The sequence below is a fragment of the Elephantulus edwardii genome, unplaced genomic scaffold, assembly GCF_000299155.1.
Source record: "Elephantulus edwardii isolate Elephantulus edwardi_28Jun2011 unplaced genomic scaffold, EleEdw1.0 scaffold00024, whole genome shotgun sequence".
Taxonomy (NCBI): Eukaryota; Metazoa; Chordata; class Mammalia; order Macroscelidea; family Macroscelididae; genus Elephantulus; species Elephantulus edwardii.
Window position 1 is genome coordinate 3,633,751 of NW_006399774.1, and position 17,785 is coordinate 3,651,535.

Genomic DNA, 17,785 nt, shown 5'->3' on the forward strand with positions numbered 1-17,785 from the left:
CTCTGTAAATTTTCATTAAAAGTAATAGAAAAAAGATTCTTTTTATTGTTGTACAATTTCGTCCCTCCCTCCACCTCCCAGCCCCTACCCCCCAGTCCGCTTTCCTATGCACCTCTTATTCTGGACTATTGTCATACATATAATACCTAACCGTATATTTCTTTTAGACAGTTCTTGCCCTCATCTATTTAAATGCAGTATTCACTATTTATTACCTCTTTTCTTAGTTTTTCTCCCACCCCCATGTCAGTCCTGTTATATAGCAGTGATATTATTTTGTGACTAAGATATTTTACTCAGCATAATGTCCTCCAGGATCATCCATTTTGCATAATATTTTATAAGTTCCTTGCTTTCAGTGCTGCATAGTATTCCATTGTGTGACTATACCACAGCTTCTCTATACATTCATTCATCTGTTGATGGGCAATTGGGTTGCTTCCATCTCTTTGCTATTGTGAACAACACAGCAATAAACATAAATGTTCATATATCTGTTTGGGTTATAGCTCTGATTTCTTTAGGATATATTCCCAGTAGTGGAATTGCTGGGCCAAATGGTATTTCTATTTCCAACTTTTTAAGAAAGCATCATACTGCCTTCCAAAGTGGTTGCACCATTTTACACTCCCACCAACACTAAATAAGGGTTCTAACTTCTCTATAACCTCACTAGCAATTGTTGTTTGCGGCTCTGTTTAACTTTGCTGTTCTTACTGGAGTGAGATGATATCTCATAGTTGTTAAGGGATTTTGAACATTTCTTTGTGTATGTGTTTGCTGTCTGAATGTCTTCTTTGATGAAGTGTCTGTTCACATATTGTGCCCATTTTGAAACTGGGTTGTTTAACTTTATTTTGTTGAATGCTGGAGTATTCTATAAATTCTAGATATAAAGTCCCTTATCAGACATGTCACTACCAAATATTTTTCCCAGTCTGTGTTTTTCCTTTTTACCCTGTTAGGTTTTTTTATGTGCATAGGGATTTGATTCTTAGAAGATATCATATATCTAATTTATCCTTTCCTGGTTGTTGATTTTTCAGGGTGCTTGGGAGATTGTTCAAGATGTGGATTAAGGCTTCTAGAGTTTTTCCAAGTTTTTCTCTTGGGTCCTTGGTTTTACTCAAAGTCGTCGATCCACTTTGAGTTGGGTTTTGTGTATGGTGTGAGGTGTGGGTCTTTCTTGAGTTTTCTACAGATAGTTTTCCAATTTAAAATTAGCAAAATTTGTAAAAAATGAATAGTTTTATTAAGCATGGATTACCCACATTTAAAAGCACTAACAAGAGTTATGCAGAGAATTTGACTACAAGTAAAAAAATTGTACTAAAATTGTCTAGCAAAAGAACTAAATTTTACTCATTACCTTAGATAAAGCCCATTTTAGGTCTTCTTGATCTTTTATAGTTGTTTTGGTCCCAATCAGGCTGCTGGTACTGTCGAGGACTTTGGAAACAGCTGCCTTCAAGTTCTGATATTCTCTCATCAAGTCAATGAGTCCACAGCATTGACCCTGGCTGCAATGATTAAATATCTCATTTACTGTTATGTCTAAGAAAGTAAAACGTTCTCTATGGTTAGATAGGGCATTTGACATACCAGTGGCATAGCTTTCAGAATCACAGTAACCCACAAGTTATCTCAGTACAAAAATCTGACAGACAAGTGTTGTACTAATTAGAACAATGCTCTTCACAAACACAGTAAACAGCCAATTTAGTTTGTAACTTTAATAATAAATCAGTCTTCACATTGAGTCCAACACCTGTGGCCCTGAAGCCCCTATCCAACATTTAAACACAAAGGCCCGGCTTACTTGGTCCTGATTGGTTTAAACAAGAGGTTTCCAGTCCACAACTGATTGCTAATTCAATCAAAGTGACAAATAAGCTTACACCTGATTGCTAACCAAGCCACTTAATTAAATCAAAGCAATCTGGTGTGTCAAATGCCATAAAGGTTATCAATGGTGGACAGGCTTTAGTAGAGCTCCCAGAGGAAGACAGCCAAGGAAGAAGGAATGCCCATGCACTTCTTAAATAACAAGCCTCTGAAAATCCTGTCATTGCAACAGAAAAAGGAAAGAACTGCTTAAAAGGAATATATTAATATATTATAATATATAATAAAAAAGAAATATACATGCAACAGCCCAGAATAACAGGTGCATTGCAAAGAGGACTCAGGGAAAGGCAGGAAGGGAAGTAATTGTGCAACAATGAACAAATATTTTTTAAGAAAAAGTGAACTGGGGGAAGGGAAGGGAGGGAGAGGATGTAAAATGTGCAACAATGAATGAATGAAAATCTAACTTTTCTGTAAACTAGTTAAAATCACAATTAAATGCACACCCATGTTTATCACGGCTTTGTTCACAATAGCAAGGAGTTGGAAACAGCCCAAGAGCCCATCAACAAACGAATGGCTAGAGAAGCTGTGGTATATTCACACAAGGGAACACTATGCTACATTGAAAAACAAGGAACTCATGCAATATTATTCAAAATGGGTGACCCTGGAGAACATTATGCTGAGTGAAATATCTCAGTCACAGAAGGACTGCATAGTGCCATTGTTGTAAAACAGGACTGACACCAGGGTTGGGGGGAGACTGAGAAAGATGGGATAAATAATGTACACTGCATTGAAACAGATGAGGGAGGAAACTGTTTCAAAGGGATATGTGATTAGGTATTTTTGTCATGACAGGAGTCCAGATCAACGGCTGCATGGTGGAGTGGACCTAGGAAGAGGGACGGTCAACAATGAAAGAATTTTTCTTTTACTTTTCAAAGAAGGGAGTGTATTGGGGGGATGGGAGGTCAGGAAGAAGAGTGCAACAATGAATGAATGGAAATCCAAAGTCTCTGTAAATTTTCACTGAAATGAATAATAAAAATTTAATTTAAAAAATCAAAATTAAAAAAGATTCTTTTTTAAAAAAAGAAAACTTTGAACACTAGAGGAATGGGGGGGATTGACACGGTGACTGCCGCAATGGGCTCTAGACTGGGATGTGTGAAGATGTCACAGAACAGAATGGGATTCAGATCCACTGTTCTTAGGGCCGCTATGAGTCATACGTGACTCAACACCACCTACCAACAACAATAGTGAGATTTGACATATAATTTTCAAAAATACCACTATCACATTAACTGTAACGCAGGTGACCCTAAATCCAATTTAGAATGATTGTCCAAAATTCTCTGTTTGAATAAAGACGGAAAAAAGATTCTCAACTCTTCATACCACGGAAATAAACCAACAACTATGGTCCAGTATCACAAAGTAAGTGCTGAGAAGTTGTGACTTACTTCTCATGGATTACTTTTTTGGTGTCATCCCAGGTAGCTTCTAGACGGTTTATCTCCCTGTCGACTTCAGGTGCAAAAGCAATATCTTTCTGGGCAATCTGTTTAGCTTTATCTTTCAACCAACAGAGCTCATGCTCATGTGAATTCAATTCATCCTCCAACTGGTTAAAGACTCTCAACCTAGGAATGAAAATACTGTGTTATTTTCCTAAAGTTAGTAAAATACTACTTCCTTTCTATGAACACATTATGGACACGTAGAACACAGCAATCAGTAGAAAAATTCAGCCCACGCTCATTAATAATTGACAGCTATTTTAAAAGTTAACTTCCAAAATTATCTCAGATGAGCCTACACAACATGCTCAGCCTTGTTTTGAGTTCATATTCTCTTCTGACCTTGCTTTGCTAGTATAAGAACTGACCTTGTAGGCCAAGTGCATGAGTACTGATTGCAGAAGTCATTGTCATGAGTCATGTGTCTCATTTTTTATAAAGTTGCATTTTAACATAATAGTTGTTATATTCAGGGGAGGGAGAAAAGTGTGCATGAATGAATGAATGAAACCAATCTCTATGAAAACTTTCATTAACATAAAGTTAACACATTTATATGTGAGGAAAAGCAAGTAACATCTACAACCACTTTAATCACATCTGCAAAGTCCTGTTTGTCACATAATATATTAATAACGTCCAAGAATCAGTTTCATGGAACATCTCTGAAGATTCAGTCTACCTACCACATATAATAATAGTGGGACCACAAAAGAAAAGGGTGGTTGTAGCTGTTAGTTGCTTTTTCAGAAGCTTGATCAAAGAGATAACAATTGAATAGTATTCCTAAGGAGGAATGTGGTTTCACCATGAAAATATTGAAACAGCAAGCTGTGTTTAAGACTCACAAATGGCCTAGTCCAGCTGAGATTACATTTTAGCTTTCTTGGGGGTAGGAGGTGGGGGGAAAGAATCATAGTTGCACTAAAATTAAGAGCTTTGCTGATTAAACAGTCTGGAAAGAAACGTTATTAAAGCTTAAATTATCTTCTTTACGAAAAGAGATGATTACTGTAAGAATGATTTTCCTCGGTCAACCATTCTTCACTGATTCTGACTCCTAAGTGACCCTGTAGGCCTGACTAGAACTGCCTGAGTTTCTACAGCTGTAATCTTCATGGAAATAGATCGCCAGGCCTTTTCTCTCTTGAACCTGCTGGAGGGTGTTAGTTCTGGCCTTTCAGTTAGCAGTTGAACACTTAACTGATGTACAACCAGGATTCCTTCCTTCCATATACAGACAGCCCTTGGGAAAATCCTCTTGAAAAATCAAAGAAAAGATAACATATCTTAAGCGCTGGCTTGGTCACAAATTTATCTTCAAAATATTAGAAAAAAGAAACCTCTCTCTTTGGTAACACTAATAACTTTTCATACACATTATTGTTTTTATGTGACACGTTAATTTTCATAAAAGAGGCCCAGGCTCCCACGCCCGTCCATTCCCTTCCTGTCACCTCTGCTGCACAGCCTGGCGGCTGGGTTCTTTCAGTCGCTCTCTGTCGGCCCTTTCTTCAATGTCCTCAATGCTTTTCAGCAGCTCCTCTTTCTGGTCCCTGAACGCCTTTTTCAGTACTGCCAGGGCATCGGCCTCACTCTGCTTGGTTCCCAGAAGGTTCTGGAGCCTGTCTAGTTCCAAGCACAGCTGATCCACCGTGGCTCTGCAGGAAGTCCTGTGCTCTGAGCCTCCACTTCTGAGATGGTACTGGGCTTTGGAAAGAACGCCGTCAAGACCGATGGCGGCGGATTCCAGCGCCTTGGCCTCCCGCGTGGCATCGTTCAGGTCCTTCTTCAGCAAATCAGACTGCTTCTTATCCATGCTGTTGGTGGCTTCCACCGTTTGTCTCAGCCGGTGAAGAACACTCGACAGAGCGCTATGGCTCTGTAGGAACTCTGGCAACTGGCCCAGGGCAAGCTGGCGCCTCTCCACCACCTGGCTGGCCTCCTCAAAGAGCTGTAAACAGTCCTCAGCCTTGGCCTGGAGCAGGTGCAGGTCCTCAGCCCGGCCCAGGGCAGCCAGCTTCGCCAGGTGGCCCTGCAGACTCTTCACCGCTCCCTTTTTGCTCTCCACTTCTGCCACGTGGTCCTGGTCAGGAGAGAAAGCAGATGACTTAAAGTGGTGTTACGATTTATGCCCCAGACCCATCACAGGACTTGGGATATCACAGCTGATCGTAAATGCAGTGGGAAGCATGCTATTTAAAGTCATCTCTTGTGAGGGATTTAGACACGTTTGTAAAATCTCCTGTTTTGCATGTCTACATAAAAAGCAACCAAACAACACCTCAGAGTCATTGCTATGGAGTCAGAACCAACTGCAGGTGTCTGAGGCTGTAAATAAAAAGGGAGAAGATTGCTCATCTTTCCCTCGAAGAACAACTGGTGGATTCGAACCACTGGAGAGGAACGGCCTCCAGGTGTGCAGTTCTCTATGGACTAAGCCACTAAGGCTCTTTATTATCTCTGTAGTTCTCTGGTAACACACAACTCTGACTGGGATTAATTCACTCCATGGAAAAGAATTACCTCTTGGATAAAAGTTGCTAATGGAGCATTCGTTCTGGACTCCTTAATACCTAATCATATATCCCTTCTAAGCAGTTCTCTCCCTCATGTGTTTCAATGCAGTATACATAATCTATCCCATCTTTCTGAGTCTCCCGCCAACCCCGATGTCAGTCTCATTTTACAACAGTGGTACTATGCAGTATTTGTCCTTTTGTGACTGAGATTCTTCACTCAGCATAATGTCCTCCAGGCTCACTCATTTTGTGTAATATTTCATGAGTTCCTTGTTTATCAATGCAGTGTAGCATTCCATTGTGTGAATATACCACAGCTTCTCTTTCTATTCGTAAAGGCTACATAGCGGAGTGGACTTGGGGATAGGGATTGTATAACAATGAAAAAATTTTTATTTTACTTTTCAGAGAGAAGAGTGAACTAGGTGGGAGGTTGGGCAGGGGAAAAAAATGCAACAATGAATGAATGGAAATCCAAAGTCTGTAAACTTTCATTAAAATTAATTTTTTAAAAAAAGAGCAACAAGAAAAAAAAAACATGTTGCATAAAAAAAAAAAGTTGGAAAGAAATTGAAAATCTGGGAGTTTGGGAAAAAAATGCTTACAAATCCTTCTAGTTTTGTTGCACGTCACTGGATTGCAGTTTCTTAGAGACTGTATTCTTCACAAGTTGAAGAATTGTGGCAACTCTGCTTTGAGCAAGTCTACCAGCAACACTTCTCCAACAGTATGTGTTTGCTTGGTGTCTCTATCACACTTGATCATTATAAAATATTTCAGGCTTGGCCAAGTGTCTAGTAATACCATTCCCCTTCCAGTCCTTGCATGCACACTACAATGTCGAAGCTATGTGACTTGTTATTGTGAATTGCTTTTGGATCTACTGACTCCTAACGGCCCTAGGAACAATAGATTGGACATTTGCCCTATGTTGCATCATGCTTACCAGCTCTGTCATGCTTGTTACAGTCAGTATGTCAGTCCACCTTATCAAAGGTCTTCCTCTCTTTCTCTGACCAACCACCTTTTCTAGCATGATGCCTTCTTCCAAGGACGGACTTCTTTTGACAATATGCCAAAATATGAAAGACCAAGTTTCCTCATCCTTGAATCTAGGGAGCAACTAAGCTGCACTTCCTCAAACACAGATTCGTGTGGGGTTTTGGCAATTCATTGGATAGTCAACCAACCTCTAAGGCTTCTGTTACCTTGCTTATCAACAAGGAATAATAAGAGGGGTTACTGGGAAAGGGGAAAGATCCGGTGTGAAAAACAATGCCTATGAACTTTATGAACTCTGTATGTAAACCAGTATAAAATTATTACCTAACTTGCAAGGGACTGTAGAGCATTATGCCAAATGAACTAACTCAGTCTCACAAGGACAAATACTGCATAAAACCCTTATTGTAGAAGGAGTATGAGGACCCAAGGTGGAGGGATGGGGGAGGGTGGAAGCAGATGGGTGAGGATGTGCTTTGGGGGGTAGGGAGGATCAATCATGGGGTCTTACAATTTGGTAAGTGGGTGAGGGAAATGGGAAGGATCTGGTGTGAAAAAAAATGTATTTAAATTTTGTAAATAAACTAGTATTTAAAAAAATCCAAAAAACAAAAATAAAAACTAGTAAGAAATAAAAATAATTTTTTAGAAAAGTCTCTCCTTTTTTCTTAAGGAAGTTGGTAAGACAGAAAAAGATAATTTATGTCTAACATTTATTTAGGGCTCTCTGGTAACCTAGTGTTACGAAACTGTACTGCAGCCTGAAAGGCACACAGTTCAACCCCACAGCTGTTCCACGGGAGAAGGATGGCATCTCTTTGCACGCATTTCTTGTCTCTGAAAACCCAAGAGAGAGTCAGGTATGGGTCAGTTCTGACTCAATGGTACAGGACAGCAGCAACAACAATACTTCATTAAAAAGCAAGCATTGAATCAGCACTTAATGAATATGAATATTCATTACCACATACATTTCTAAGATAAAAGAATACTTACCTCTCGTTCCACTTGATAGTCAATATCTCATTTTTTATCTTTAAAATGTCACATTAGATAGTATGGCTAATTTTAAAATATGGAAGATTCTCAATTGTAAATTAATGTTAAGCTCCATAATGATTCAGTAATAATATAGAATTGAAAGATTGGAATTTAAGCCTGGTTTTCAGTGTTGAAATAAAGCAAACTGGGAAAAAGGACTGTTCTTATCATTTTAACTGGAAAATATTTGCCGCCCCCTGTGAAGAAACACTGCCCTAGGCTGTGTCTTATTTATTCTGATGTGGTTTTATCTGGTAGTGTCTCTAATATCCAATGTAGCTTTATCTATTTAGTTGGCATGAGGATAAAAAAGTGAAATAGTTGCCAAGTTTTGTTGTTGTTTTTAATATTGAATCTCTGAATAGTTGTCCTGTCCCCCGGCATGCTTAAATTCTTCAGGTGTGAAAAAGTGCACATAAATGTTCAAAAGACGAAGGGGGAAAAAGGAGGGAGGAGGAAAAGGGGGAGGGGTAGAAATCATTAGGATAGTAGAGGTTAGTGGGCACGTGAGGGACGAAGGAATAGGAAATACTCGAAAAGCAGGGTAATAGTAATGAATTATATCAAATACAATGTCTAGAATGTATGAAATACAAAGTAAATGAAAGCTTTCAGAAACACAATGTATATGAATGAAACACAATGTAAACTAATTATTATATGCGGACCAACTAAAAAAATTTTGGGGGTTACACTTTACCTTATGCCGAATGAGAGCTGCCTGGTGGTCTGGTATGCTTATCTCCGAGGTGGTCTGCAACTCACTGAGAAACAGCTTAATCCACATGGAAAAGGAAAGCAGCAATTCATCAAACTGCTGGTGTTCTGCAACCACAGACTGAAGGAAATTAATCCTGTAGAGAGAGGGGTTAGGAGTTAAAACATCTTGTGAATGGACAGAAAGGGTTAATGATAGTTTTTAGAATACATTTAGCCAAGGACAAAATCAAGTTACCAAATGTGAACAAAGCAAAAACTCAGTGTTTTCTTTTCTCCCCCAATCTGTTTCTCTTAGACCCCCTGCCTCAGTAAGCATTACCACCTTTCACTGAGATTGTTTTAGGAACCTAGTGTGTCAGGCCTCCCCTTGATGCAGGGGTGCTGAGGCATGCTGCAGACCACAGTCCATATCCTGTCCTCTCCAGTTTGCTCTCTGTCTATGGTCTCAGTCTCTCATCTCTTGTACATCCTCCAAAAGTCTTTTAAATGGACCTCCTTTCTTCTACTTCTGCCTCCCTACCTTCCACTGTCTTCTTGCTGATTACCATAGAGTCGAGCATGACTCAAAGCGACCCTATGAACAAAAGCCCTGAAGCCTTTCTATAAATATCGTCATTTCTCAAAGATCATAGAGTTTCCAGAGGCAGGTGGTGTAGGAATTGGATGCCACTCCTGCTTCCAAATCACTGTCTAGGCAACACAAGGATCCCTAATGTCACCAGATCCTTTCTCTGCCATTCTGAAACATTCCAGCAGTTTCGTGTTGAAGCCCATTCAATTCACTTCCTGGTGATTGCCCAGGACCTCACATGACACCTTTTCTGGTGACGAAGCATTGGAATGATTCATTGACTTTTGAGGACCTCTTAATCTTGGTGACACACCTCCATCCCACAGTCACCTTATCCTTCTCCTAGTCCCCTCAATATCTATGACAAAAAGTGTTCCTCTCCCTGGGTACTCTGCCCCAATGCATTGTGTATCTATGTCCTAGGTGGCATCTCCCAAAAGAATCTTACTTGATCTTCCAGTACCAAACTGCACCTCCCTGCAGTTTTTGCCATATTGTGCTATTTTGTTGTCTATCTGAGATAGAGAATTACCATGGACAGTCTTGTTCATTTGTTTGTTGAGTTACACAGGTGGCCTCCCATACTCCTCTTAGCTACCTAAGAGCTGAGATTTCATCTCCTTGGTATGATCCTTTGTCACACTGTCATGGAGTTGATAGATTTTGACTCACTGAGTCTGTAGAACGAAACGGAAATGTTCCATAGGGTTTGAATCTTGTAATCTCGACAGAAATTGCTGCATTGTTCTCCTGTTCAGAGGTTGATGGTTGAATATTTTGGATACTTTCACCCATTTTTCTCATTTTCAGAGTCCTTTATTTTCTCTTTGTGAGATTCTACCCCACGTCACAAAAAGTCACTTCTCTGTCAAGAAATTGCCATAAAATTTTTCAAGTCTTTACAGAATTAATCCAAATATCCTTTCCTTTGGTTCGCATGAAACTATTTGTTTACCTTGCTTATCCATTTCCTTGTTCTCTCCCATAATGCTCTGTGAGGTATTTAAGGTCAGAAAGTAGTTATTGTTATGTGCCATCAAGTTACCTGCAACTCATAGCAACCCTATGTACAACAGCCCTAAACTCTGCTCTATCCTGTGCCAATCTCACTGTCTCTGACACATCCACTCTGATTACCCGAGTCACTGAATCAATCCACCTCATAGAGGGTCTTCCTCGCTTGTGCTGTCCCTCTACTCTCCTAGGCATGATGTTCCTCTCCAAGGACTGGTCCCTCCTTGCAACATGTCCAAACCATATCAGATGAAGCTTCAGAATCCTTTCTTCCAAGGAGCAGCCTGGTTTCACCCTCTCTAGGACAAACCTGTTTGTTCTCCTAGCAGTATATGGTATGTTCAATACTCTTCTCCAGCACCACAGCTCAAAGGCATCAGATCCCCTCCTATCATCCCTAGTCATTGTCCAGCTTTTTGATGAATAGCATGTAATCACAAAGACTATGGCCTGGATCAGACACACCTTACCAGTGCTAACACAATGGCTGACCCTCAGCAAGTATCCTGTAACCATTTGTTCACTGGAAAAATGAAAGAATAACCAATGGCACAAATACAAGTTCTATGAACATAGAGAGCAGAACTGTTTCTTGTTTCAGCCCCAGCACATAGAAGAGTGTCCCATTCAATGTGGACGTATAATAAATACAAGATAAATGAATAGATGAATGACTGGTTAACAGCCTTGCTCATTATTACATTGTAATCAACTAATTTCAGGAGGAAGATTGTCTTCTAGCATATTGGAAAAGTCTCAGAGCTCATTGCTAACCTATCTATTTAATGAGGATTTAATAAATTTGAATTTGTAATTTATCATTATATTATACATAAATAAATGTAATTATAACATTACTAGATGATGTCAACAACATATTAATAACTGTTGTTGTTGTTAAGTGCCGTTGAGTCGTAGACGACTCATAGCGACCCTATGAATGAAAGTCCTTGACACTTGTGTGACTTTCATCCTTTCTCCAGGTTCATAGGGTTTCCAGAGGCAAGCTATTACAGAAGTGGATGCCACTCCTCTTTCCAAGCTTGTTTCAACCGGAGAGCACCACTAAACACTGTCCACCATGAGTAATTGGTATCACATTTGACACATCAGTGTCACAGTGTTCAGCTTCACAGCGGCCACAAATTACCTCGGTATGGCAAGTGGACACACCAGGGCTATACGACCTAGAAGAATGTTTCACCAAAACCAATTAAAGACAGGCCTTAGGGCAGTGGATTAGAGTCACACACCTTTGGCTTGGTAGCATCACTTCAGGTCCACTAGGCCAACTGGTCTCTTTCTATGTTGTTAAGTGCCGTCGAGTAGTAGGTGACTCATAGTGACCCTATGTACAATAGCCCTAAACTCTGTTCTGTCCTGTGCCAATCGCACCGTCTCCGATACACCCATCCCGATTATCCCAGTCACTGAATCAATCCACCTCATAGGGGGCCTTCCCCTTCTGCACTGTCCCTCCACCCTACCAAGCATGATGCCCCTCTCCAATCCAAGGACCTGTCTCTCCTTGCAACATGTCCAAAGTATGTTAGACGGAGCCTCAGAATCCTTGCCTCCAAGGAGCAGCCCGGTTTGACCCTTTCCAGGATGAATCTGTTTGTTTTCCTAGCAGTCCATGGTACCTTCAATACTCTTCTCCAGCACCACAGCTCAAAGGCATCAATTCTCCTTCTAGCCTCCCTAGTCATTGTCCAACTCTCTGATGCATAACAAGTGATAGCCAAGACCATGGCCTGTATCAGGCACACCTTAGTCTCCAAAGAGACACCATAACTACTTAGTCAAAATTTTAGCTGTTCCAGACTTTTGTGTATGTGGGTGTGAGCAAGAGTGTATATAAGAAGAGTTATATGTCACAGTGGTTAAAGCACTTAAATACTAACCAAAGATAGGTGTAGTTTCACATCTTGCCTTCAGAAGAAGCTGTAGCAGCCACTTCATAAAGGTTCACCACCTTAGGAACCCTACAGGATTGTTCAAATCTGTCCCATAGGGAACTGTGAATTGGCATCAACTTTACAACACAATTACACACATACACACATTCCTCATTTACGGATATGGTTCAGTTCTAAAACAAGGTCATTAGGAGAAAAGCAACTTTATGTGAAAATGGAGGATGACCACACCACATCACAAAATAGGGGAGAATGTGGTAGTTTATTAGTGAGGAATAATTGCGTATGTACACACACATGATACTCTGGTTCTGAAATATGGAAGGGGAATTTTAGTCATCATTTCCCCCTGTAGAGAAATAGTTATGACCGTATATATTAGCACATATATTAGCAATCCCACTCTCTTTAACGTATATCAACTAGCCTGATAATTTTTGCTCATTTTAAGATTGAATTTTGAGTTGAGGTTGACCAGAAATAATATTTTGGGGCACTCTGATGTTAAAAATGATACAGTATCTTTTCCATTTGATTATTATTCCCTGAGTATCTGAGTTAACTAAAAATATATACATCATTTTCTTAATGTATATGCCCACTGTTTGAAAACAAAGGAATTAAAGTTTAAAGAAAAGCAGAAATCCAACCTCTTACTGATGATCTGTGGCAAAACTCTCCATCGTTCATCCAACTCCTCCAGGTGTAGTTTCAACATCTTCACATCCTCTTGGGAGGCCACTGAGAACAGCGATTCCTTCAACTGCAGGAGGTTACTATAGCATGAGGCCTGGGACACAACCTCCTGCTGCAGGCCCTGAGGACGCAAGCATGCATTTTCAGACCCGGGCAGGAACAAGGAAAGCCACATGGCTCAGACAGTCACCTAAAACTTCACACTTCTGCAGAATGGAGGTCACTGGGTCCCAGCTAAAGGACAGGTGGGTTTGGCTGTTGGCAGGCTGGCCTGAATTTGATTTTTGGAAATATTCCTCATACGCTTTGTAATGAGTAACTTTATGTGTCAACCTGGCTAGACCATGTTGTTGGTCTTACTATCAAGTCAGAACTGACCCACAGCGATCTCTCCAGTGGGTTTTCAGAGGCAGTAAATTGCACGAAAGGAGATTTTCTTTCTTCCATGGATTGAACCGTGTACCTTGGTTACACATGGGAGCCCAATTCCTTATCCCTAGGCCACCAGAGTCACCAATTACTCAACCAAGCCCTAATCTAGGTGTGGTCCTGCAAGTATTTTTGTAGGTGTGATTAAAGTTAATCAGTTGACTTAAAAAAAAAGAAGACTAACATATTAAATCATGCAAGGGGGTCTGAGCCAATCAGCAGAGAGGCCTTGAGAGCAGAGCTGAGGCTTCTCTGGGGCAGAGGACAGCACTCCACTGAGCAGCCAGTTTGCTTTTTCAGATGCCCTGTCACATGGGCTTCAGACTTGCCTCCTCAGCTCCCATGGCAATGTCGGCCCAATTTCTTGCAATAAGTTCATCTCTTAACTGAGCTTCCCACTGGTTCTGTTTCTCTGGTGGAATCCTAATTGATACACCTCTAATAAAAATTGGACTGCAATCTGCATTGTTGTTGTTATGTGCCGTCGAGTTGCTTGCGACTCATAGCGACCCTATGTACTACAGCCCTAAACTCTGCTCTGTCCTGTGCCAATCGCACTGTCTCTGACTCTCCCATCCCGATTATCCCAGTCACTGAATCAATCCACCTCATAGAGGATCTTCCTCTCCTGCGCTGCCCCTCCACCCTCCCAAGCATGATGTCCTTCTCCAAGGACCGGTCTCTCCTCACAACATGTAAAAATATGGAACGCAATCTGCATTACTTCCTCAAAATCTGAGATACAATAAATCAAGTAGCTTTAGAAGTGATGAAATGTCTATTAGTTGCCTCTTCCACTTCTAAAAATAATCTGTATATCTAATAATCACAAAGATACAATTCTAGATGAAAACAGGTCTTCCTTGTCTATTTAAAGACCATATTAAGGACAGAATTGGGGACATAGATGTTCTCAGTTTTTATTCTACATGGCAGAGTCACTCCTTTTATTTACTCAGACAGTAGGTGATTTAAGCACCGTGAGGGACACATAAGAGATGTAGTTCCCGAATGAATGAAAATCCAAACTTTCATTAAAATCACAATTAATTTTTTAAATTTTTTAAAAGCTTATTAATTTTAATGAAAGTTTACAAAGCCTTTGAATTTCCATTCATTCACTGGTGCACTTTTCTCGCTGCCCATCCTTTCCCCCCAGTTCGCTCTTCTCCTTGAAAAGTAAAATTCTTTCATTGTTATACAATCCCAGATCCACTCCACTATGCAGCCTTCATTTTGAAAATAAAAGAAAAATTCTTTCATTGTCATATAATACCTCCCCCCAAGTCCACTCCACTATGCAGACTTTGTTCTGGATTCCTGTCATGACAATACCTAATCATATCCCTTTTAAACAGTTCTTTCCTTCATCTGTTTCAATGCAGTATACATAATTTATCCCATCTTTCTCAGTCTCCCCCCAACCCTGATGTCAGTCCCATTTTACAACTGTGGCATTATGAAGCTTTTGACCTTTTGTGACTGAGATATTTCACTCAGCATAATGTCCTCCAGGTCACTCATTTTGTATAATATTTCATGAGTTTTTTGTTTTTCAATGCAGCGTAGTAGTATTCCATTATGTGAATATACCACAGCTTCTTTATCCATTCATTTGTTGATGAGCACTTAGGCTGTTTCCAGCTCATTGCTATGGTGAACAAAGCCATGATAAACATGGGTATGCTTGCGTGGCAGTTATGGTTTCTTTGGGGTATATTCCAAGTAGTGGAATTGCTGGGTCAAATGGTATATCTATTTGAACTTTTTGAGAAAGCACCATACAGCCTTCCACAGTGGTTGCACCATTTTACACTCCCACCAACAGTGAGTAAGGGTTCCGGTTTCCCCACAACCTCGCCAGCATTTGTTGCTTGCTGTTCTGTTGAAGTTTGCTATTCTTACTGGGGTGAGATGATATCTCATAGTTGTTTTGATTTGCATCTCTCTTAGAGCTAGGGAATTTGAACATTTCTTCATGTGATTGTTCACCATCTGAATGTCTTCTTTGGTGAAGTGTCTGTTCATATCCTGTGCCCATTTTTCAATTGGGTTGTTTACCTTTATCTTATTGTGGTAAAAACTTATCTTTAAAAAAGGAAAAAAGAAGACTTGTAGTTCCTGCTCACTGATATCTAAGCACGCATGTTGATAGTCATGCTATTGAATGGATGATTGGTTTCATCTCAGCACATAGTAGTAGATTCCTATAAATTTTTTTCTTTCTTTATTTGATGAAGTCATATGGGATGTAAAAAAATGTGTATCAGGATACATTAAGTCAGTTCCACCACCTGAAAGATGAGAGATCATGTGAGCTGAACAGAAAAGTTTTCAAGAGTTCTGGTGGCCTTAATGGTAAGGAACTGTGTCGTCAAACCAAAGGCACAAGGTTCAAATCTACCAGTTGTTCCATGGAAGAAGTATGGGCAATCTCTTCCCATGCCTGTGAAAACCCACTGGAGAGTCAGTTATGGGTTCATTCCAACTCTATGGTACACAACAACAACAATAAAAACAAGCAGAAAAAGGAGCTCGTGAACACACGGGGCCAGACCAGGAGAGGGGAACGCATGCATGAGTGCAATGATGTCCAGATGACATTGGAACATTGTCATTGCTGTTGTTGTTGTTAGGTGCCTTTGAGTTGATTATGACCTACCAACAACAGATCTGAACCTGTCCTAATCTGTGCTATCCTCACAATCTCTGACACAGTCAAGTCTGTTTGTCACATTGCCAACCCACCTGGCCAAGGGTCTTCCTCTCCTTCACCATTCCTCCACCTTCCCAACCATGATGTCCCTTTCCAAGGAATAACCTCTCTTAGCAACAAAAAGTATGTGAGATGAAGCTTTATCGTGTACTGCTTTTAGGAACTCACGTTCCACTGTGGAGTGTAGCTTTATTCTGCCGGATGTCTTAATGTCTATACCATGTGATTTTTAAGGAAAAGACTGGGTCTTTCCCTCTTAAAGGCTTTTGTATTTTGAGAACAAGAAGTAGACCGAGCAATGTACTCAAATTTTGTTAACAAATTAGCATGTTAACAAACAAAAAATCATATTGGGAATAAAATTCACTAAAACATTAACATATCATGTTTAGAAGCAGGGGACTTTTCAAAGAAGCAATCACAAAAAGTAAAAGAATCTCACTTTGTCTTAAATTTTCTATAGAAGGTGATGAAGAAAGTTAAGGTATGTATCTGTACAACACAAATTCTCGCCAGCAGTGTTGTGTTCGGAATTTTCAATCACAGATACCATACTTCAAAGTAATTCTCTGGAAATCCAAAGTATTACCTTTTGTTTAAAGAATTGGTTTCTTCTCAGCTGTGATAGATTAGAATTCTTTGGTTTTCAATCTGTTGTCTACATTTCTTCTCATTCATTTTACTATCTTGCTTGAAAACAATCCATCTTGTGACTTCTTCCTACACTGGCGTGTCTGTCTGTCTGTCTGTCTGTCTGTCTCTCTCTCTCTTGCATTCTTATTATAAAAATCACTTCCCTATGAAGATAGAATACATGATCCAGCTTAAAAGAACTCTGAGCTTGGCATTGCTTCATTAGTGTAGTTGCCCAGTCCTTATCCGACTCCCCTGCAAGGCGGGAGGGAGGGTATTCAATTGCCTGACACCGAACTTTTGATTTCCTGTCACATTTCAGGAAGAGAGGATCCCAAAGGACACCTCTACTTTGTCTTTCCGGTGAGAATAACAGATTCTTCTTTTCAGAATGATCTGCATGGTTCATCAAATCAGGGTGAGAATAAATTGGACAGACCCCCGCTTGCTTGTGTGTAACGCAACCACAGCAAAGAGCATGTAATCGTCTTTCCACACCCAGCTGTGAACTTGCCTGTATTAACTGAAGCTCACCCTCCACTTTGACTCTGTCTGCAGAGATGCCCACTTCAGGAGAACCGGCTATGGCTTCACACCTTTCTAACCAGGTCAGAAAGGTCAACAGTTCTTTCTCTAGCCTAAGGCAAAGAGAGATAGGAAACAAATTCAAGAATGATCAGAATGAAAGCCAAACACTTGTTATCCTCTTCATAGAAAGAAAACAACCAACCACCCCTCTCATTCTCACATGTACTTTCTCACATATTTGTATCTGTACAGTATGTAAGTATTTAAACATATTTGCTCCCCATTAGAGATCTTTGCCTCACCTGAAGACCAACACAATCTCTTATTAGTCATATGTGTTGGACTTGGGACCATTCTATTCCACTAAAGAATAGAACACCCAGCATTTCCATTGACCACTAACTGCTGAATTAGCCCATGTAGCCTCTGGTGGCTCAATGGTAGAATTCTTCCCTCTCACACTGAAGACTCAGGTTTGATTCTCAGTCAATGTGCCACATACACACAACCACCTCTGTCAGTGGATGCTCGTGTGTTGCTATGGTGATGAACTAGCAGTGACTTATGTGATGCTATGGTGATGAATTAAGATTAGGAAGAAGGGCTTGGAGATCTAC

At 40.3% G+C, this 17,785-nt stretch overlaps 1 protein-coding gene across 1 annotated transcript in view; it reads right to left on the reverse strand.

Moving 5' to 3' along the window:
• The window catches only part of SYNE1 (spectrin repeat containing, nuclear envelope 1), a 644,155-nt gene that overhangs the window by 456,971 nt on the left and 169,399 nt on the right, over positions 1-17,785 (reverse strand). Inside the window, exons 35-40 of the mRNA XM_006882743.1 lie at positions 17,155-17,278; positions 12,817-12,983; positions 8,643-8,796; positions 4,835-5,463; positions 3,321-3,500; positions 1,370-1,520 (exon numbers count right to left, since the gene is read on the reverse strand). Coding sequence (XP_006882805.1) covers positions 1,370-1,520; positions 3,321-3,500; positions 4,835-5,463; positions 8,643-8,796; positions 12,817-12,983; positions 17,155-17,278 — 1,405 coding nt within the window. The remainder of the gene's footprint in view (positions 1-1,369; positions 1,521-3,320; positions 3,501-4,834; positions 5,464-8,642; positions 8,797-12,816; positions 12,984-17,154; positions 17,279-17,785) is intronic.